The sequence below is a fragment of the Habropoda laboriosa genome, unplaced genomic scaffold (genome assembly GCF_001263275.1).
Source record: "Habropoda laboriosa isolate 0110345459 unplaced genomic scaffold, ASM126327v1 scaffold65, whole genome shotgun sequence".
NCBI lineage: Eukaryota > Metazoa > Arthropoda > Insecta > Hymenoptera > Apidae > Habropoda > Habropoda laboriosa.
In genome coordinates this window covers 3,932,213-3,937,809 of record NW_017100254.1, presented here as the reverse complement: position 1 = coordinate 3,937,809, position 5,597 = coordinate 3,932,213, and the positions used below count along the sequence as shown (strand labels likewise).

Genomic DNA, 5,597 nt, shown 5'->3' with positions numbered 1-5,597 from the left:
GCACCGCTGTAATTTTTTAGAGATTTCAAAATCGAGATTCTAAAATAGACAATCCTTTATACCCATATATACTTGAATAATAAAAAAATTGGCGTAAGCACTTCAAGCAAGCAAGTTACTTCAGAATACCAAAGAAACACTCGTCGTGTATTTGTGCTACAAAATTATGTTAAATTGTATCATAAAACATTTCGTTTTACTTAAGTATAAACAAGTGAGAGTAATGCTTTCTTGTAATCCCCCGATGTATCACCCTAAAATGTAAAAAATAATATGTCATAATGTGATAATTATATTCAAGAAAATTGCATATGCACAACATCAGAAATACATTTCAATATCATATCACTACTCTACTAAATGATATCGTATCACGAAATATTCTAAAAACAGCAACATGACTACATACAGCGATCCAGCTTTCTAAGGATTTTCCATATCGTTCTTCAAAAGCTTTTTTAATATCTCCCAAATCGATCTCACTTCGAGAAACAATAATGCGAATCAATGTTCGATCTTTTGTACCAATACCATGCATACTAGCATACAATCGTTCAGCAAAGAAACCAACTTTTGATTTCACACATTTAACTGTAAAAATAAAAGATACAATATGTATATTAATTTATCTGAAACAGAATTTTTATAAGACAAACTATAAGCATTTTTCATTTCACTTCATAGCCATTATTATTCGCGATATCTTTACATTGATTATTGTTAAAAAGATACTGACCTATTCCAAGAAGACCTTTTTCAAGACTTCCAGAAAACTCTTTTTTAATAGCAACTTCAATGTCATGTCCAGATATTTTTTCATATTCAATAAAAGTCTGTCTTAATTGTTGATAACTGCGTGTTACTAAAATAGCATTGAATTGAGATTCATCTGTACCCCACTGTTTCTCACCTATGGTAAAATAAGTAATTATGTTTTAAATAAATATATTACCTTCTTCAAATTATGTGTAAGTATTTAACTTAAATACATGTACATTTTCATTGTACATACCAGCTTCATGAAGTGCTTGAGCATCTGCTGCAGCTTGAGCTTGATCTATTCCTTGATTTTCATCCCTGTTTGCTTGAACAAGAGAAACTAACAATCTCTTAAAATGTCCTGAAGTATCTCCCTTTAAGTCACTCTCAAGAGTTTTTCCATATACTATTAGAAACAAAATATACTAATAGCATTAGTGAACATATTTCATACTATTTTACTTTTAAAGCATAAATTATGCTTAACAAAATAGAAATTAAATATTTGAAATACATAAACATGTATTAATTACTGCACTTACAATTTTCATAAAATGCTGCAATTGTACGTATACCATAGTTACTTAAAGTACATAAAATTTCTACAATTGCTTCTTCATCAGTTCCTAATCCACTGATTGCATCGTGTAATTCTTTAGCATAATAATGAGGTAATGGTGTCATAAGAGCAATTATAACATCTTCTAATTTTCCTGTTAGTTCACTTTTCAAGTCACTAACTAAATCTTTTCCATACAAAGTTTTATATGCTTCAGCAACTTCTAATCTTTGAACAATTCCTCTTCTTGTAAGCACATCAATAATAGTTTTCTCATCTGTACCAAAACCTTTCATAGCTTTACGCAACATTGCAGCATCTGCATTTGCATCAAATGGTTCAGCGGGATATACTGTAGGAGTACACTGTAATATAAAGCATAAATTTTGTATATTACTATATATTATATAACTTTAGTAAAAGCAATAACTATTTTTTGTTTAAATCATCTGAACATAATTCATATGTATTAAAATCAAAATAACATATTGTTCACTGATATACAGAATTTTCTTTAGAAATACTGAAAAAATTGCAGTACAATTAATTTATACAAGAAAATATACTATAATTCGTTATGCGCAATAAATACAAAATTTATTTATTTCTAAATTGTAACTTTTTTGGATGTAACTATTTTAATTACAATCGTTGATAACCATAATACGTAATTATAATCGTAAATAAATTGAATGCTCATTGATTTATTCGAACGAGAAAGTGTTAAAAATACGACTGATCAATACCCATACCAGAAATAGGTCAATCTAATTAGTAGTCACGTAAAAAAAAGGAATTCCGTTAAAATTGAAGCCAATAATTAAAATATACTTACTTTAAATGGATAATATTGTTGTTGAGACATTTTTGTCTATATAAGAAACGGCCTGGAACAAATAAAAATAATTGTTAACCAATTAATGAGCCGTAAAGCATCACTGTATAATGGATGATAATCTCCTTTACGTTAATTTGCTTTCATTTATACTAAATGAAACGTACTTGCAACAAGATTGATAACAACACTGCTTTTGAAAGGTAAAATTGAAGAGAACCTTCACGTTTGATAGCCGGCTATCCAATGGTAGTCACACCCACTTTCGCATCACGTCATCCGTAGTTTTTTCAAGGTACTTACTGATGAGAGAGTGAGTAATGAGTAAGCGAAAAAAGGTTACAAAGCTTTCAATGACATCATAATACATACATATTAAATGTATATTCTTGTATCCACTTACTCATCTTTACAAATTTAAAATTCCAAGAATGTCATCCATTGATATGTCCTATACGTTCTTTCGCATGTTTACTCATATCTATACTTTATTATACATCTATTTTTAAAGTTAATATTACTTTCTAATATTCTGTGTATAAACATAGTAGTGCAATAATCTCAGTTGCGTATATTAAATTTACGTAGGCATTTCTTGTGACCCATTTTTAAAAAGTTATTCTTCTTTCATAATTTCTGTGACATATCTTATCAGATGTTCATATGAAACATTTAGAGAGAAAATAAAGAAACAGTTAAAATTATTTTAATATATTTGCTCGTTTCCTTTTACAATTAGATTTTGTTCTTATATACATACTATTCTTTTCTTTGCAAAATTATAAATTTATAATGTTCAATTTTATCACTTTTATACAATACCTATTCTATGAATATCAATATTGTTAATCTGATTGCACATGGAAATTAATACTGAAAAGATTTAAATAAAAATGAATTTAGTCGATGTAATTATTATAAATGGGATATACATATATAAATAACAATATGAAAAATGTTGAAAATTTTTTATAGACCTATTTACATGAAATGTATGCAAGTATGAAAGAATATCGTTTAAAATCAATTTTTTTGTTATTTATGTAAATATTAATGTTTATTATATAAAATTAAGTACACAAATTACGTGTACGAATTTATATGTACAGAAATTAAATGTGTTGTAATTTAACTTTTTTGCACAAAAGTATGATTTTGATACTTTTTTCTTTTTTTAAAGGTGACCCATTAGCGCGGTAACGCCTCTTCTTTGCTGATTCTCCGATCATCGACCATTCACTGATGTTCGACTACACATCGAGATTTTAAATGTTTTGTACAACGTTGGCGGCATGTTGCGTTTAACGTACCTATTTATCAAAAAAGATACGCAGTGTAGTACACTCCAATTATTGAACAACAAGAGATTAAAATTTAGTCGTTTTACGTAAAATGGCAGATTCCTAAATGTGTTCTGTGTATGTGCATTAATGAACAGGGAAAATTGTGTAAAAGCAGTAAATAACCTAACGTAATATCCATTTGTGTACAACGCTTGTAAATATGCCGCGTACCAAAGCGTCACCAAAAAAATGTGTCAAAACAACTAATTCACATCCAAGCACAAATACATGGATTTTTCTAATGAAAGGCAAATAAACAACAATTATTTCATATTTAAAATTTCTGTTATATCATCAATTATTTATATTATAGTGTATTATATTTAAAGAACAAAAATAGGCTAATATAATGTTCTTGTGTTCCAGACGATGGTTTTGACAATACAGATGGTGGTGTACCTGACGTTATTAAATTAAGACACCCAGCTTTAAATCAACCTGCAATGTTTGTATTTAGTCCAGGCAACTTAACAGTACAAGAAGTTTTAACATTTGATGAAAATAAAAGATCATGGTTTATAGATGATAATGTAAAATCTGATGGAAAACTACATTTATCTACTCCTATTGATCCAATATTTTTAATATTACCTTATTTAAGAAAGGTAATCTTGCATTGTTGTATTTTAATTAACTTTAATACATAGGTTTAGTAATCTTAAGTACTAGTAAACTTGAATTTTATACTCATAGTCACAACAAGCACAGCCACTAGAACAATGTCTGTGGGATGAAGATTTTCCAGAGACATCTCGACTTATTCAGTGTCAGAATTTAAAACTAGCATCAATTGCTGACCGTAAAGGAAATGAATCGTTGCAAGCCTATAAATTCAATGAAGAAAAAACATTAATGTGGTTACAAAAGAAAGTTGAAAGAGTAGTTGAAGTATTAAAACAGAAGGATATCCATGTATCACAGGGTGCTATTAGTGCTACTTACGTAAAAAGTTCTAAGCTTGAGACTGTTTCAGAAATGGGTAAGAAATGATGTGAACATAATGTACTAGAAACTACAAAGTTTGAAAATAAGTATTTAGGTGTAAAGTAATATTTTTATATAGTAAAACTAAACAATATATATATAACATGTTTATTCCTTTTAATAGAATATTTGAAATATGCACATGGCATTGTATCAGAATATCTTGCAGAAGATTTATCAAAAAAATTAGCACAACATTTAAATTTACCAGATGAAACTGAAAATAAGAAACGAAAATTAAATAGTCCTAAAGATACTACTGATGAAAAAAGGTCTAAGAAAGATACAACTGAAAATGAATCAATATTAAAACCAAAAATACCTGACTCAACCAAATTAGAAAAGGTAATAAATTCTTTATGTATTTGAATGCATTTTTATTGTATTTGTTTTTATGATGTATATTTGTCCATATAGCCACAAAAAACTGCTATTGGTAAGAAAGAATTAGCTAGACAAAAAGCAGCAACTGGTTCCAAGAGTATTACTAATTTCTTCAAGAAAAAATAAACCTTAAATAGTTTTAAAAATCTAAAATACATCAACCTTTAAAATTTCATATATTGCAATACATACACATACAATTTTTAGCACCGCTATTCGAAAATAGGTTTAGAACTTTGTAAAAACACAGTAAAAGACATTATTTTAAAACATTGTCTAAGCAACAGACAAGCAATTCTTTAAATATTTTTTAGTATATATGTTACAGTTTTTCTATATTTAAATACATAGAGCATTTATATTAAGAACTTGTTATAATTTTGGACATATGTAAAATATATTGCAAGAAAAACATTAAAATTAAAAAAAAAATACATAACACAAAACAGATTCAAACATTTAAAGGTATCAAATATTCACAGCTATTCACAATTCATTATTTTCCAATATAGGATTTAATTTTATTGTTTTTAGTATTAAATTTATGCGTTATGTAACTTCTGAAAAATTGGAATAAATTCATAGATGAAGTGTTTACACAATCTTTATGAATTCTAGCTACTAAGAATTACGAAAGATCCATTAGTTTTAATTATTATTATTGGTAAAGGATATTAAAATTTTGATTCCAATTTTTAAGAAACAAAATAATAAAATAATACATAATTAAAAA

General features: G+C 27.2%; 2 protein-coding genes across 3 annotated transcripts; one reads left to right on the top strand and one right to left on the bottom strand.

The window, feature by feature from the left end:
• Positions 1-7: 7 nt before the first annotated feature.
• LOC108572308 (annexin B9) lies at positions 8-2,438 on the bottom strand. 2 transcript variants are annotated; one of them, XM_017934514.1, is made up of 7 exons: positions 2,321-2,438; positions 2,154-2,205; positions 1,302-1,683; positions 1,013-1,165; positions 737-910; positions 410-591; positions 8-254 (listed from the first exon to the last, which is right to left on the bottom strand). In XM_017934514.1, exons 2-7 carry the CDS (start codon positions 2,181-2,183, stop codon positions 201-203), a joined length of 975 nt encoding a protein of 324 aa, XP_017790003.1. In that variant the 5' UTR covers positions 2,184-2,205; positions 2,321-2,438; the 3' UTR covers positions 8-200. The 2 variants fall into 2 exon arrangements, with proteins under 2 accessions (XP_017790003.1, XP_017790004.1); XM_017934515.1 differs by lacking the exon at positions 2,321-2,438 and adding an exon at positions 2,285-2,297.
• A 1,155-nt stretch (positions 2,439-3,593) lies between these two features.
• LOC108572443 (ribonuclease H2 subunit B) lies at positions 3,594-5,071 on the top strand. Its single transcript, XM_017934682.1, has 5 exons — positions 3,594-3,744; positions 3,863-4,101; positions 4,190-4,475; positions 4,605-4,825; positions 4,898-5,071. Exons 1-5 carry the CDS (start codon positions 3,657-3,659, stop codon positions 4,988-4,990), a joined length of 927 nt encoding a protein of 308 aa, XP_017790171.1. The 5' UTR covers positions 3,594-3,656; the 3' UTR covers positions 4,991-5,071.
• The last annotated feature ends 526 nt before the right edge of the window (positions 5,072-5,597 follow it).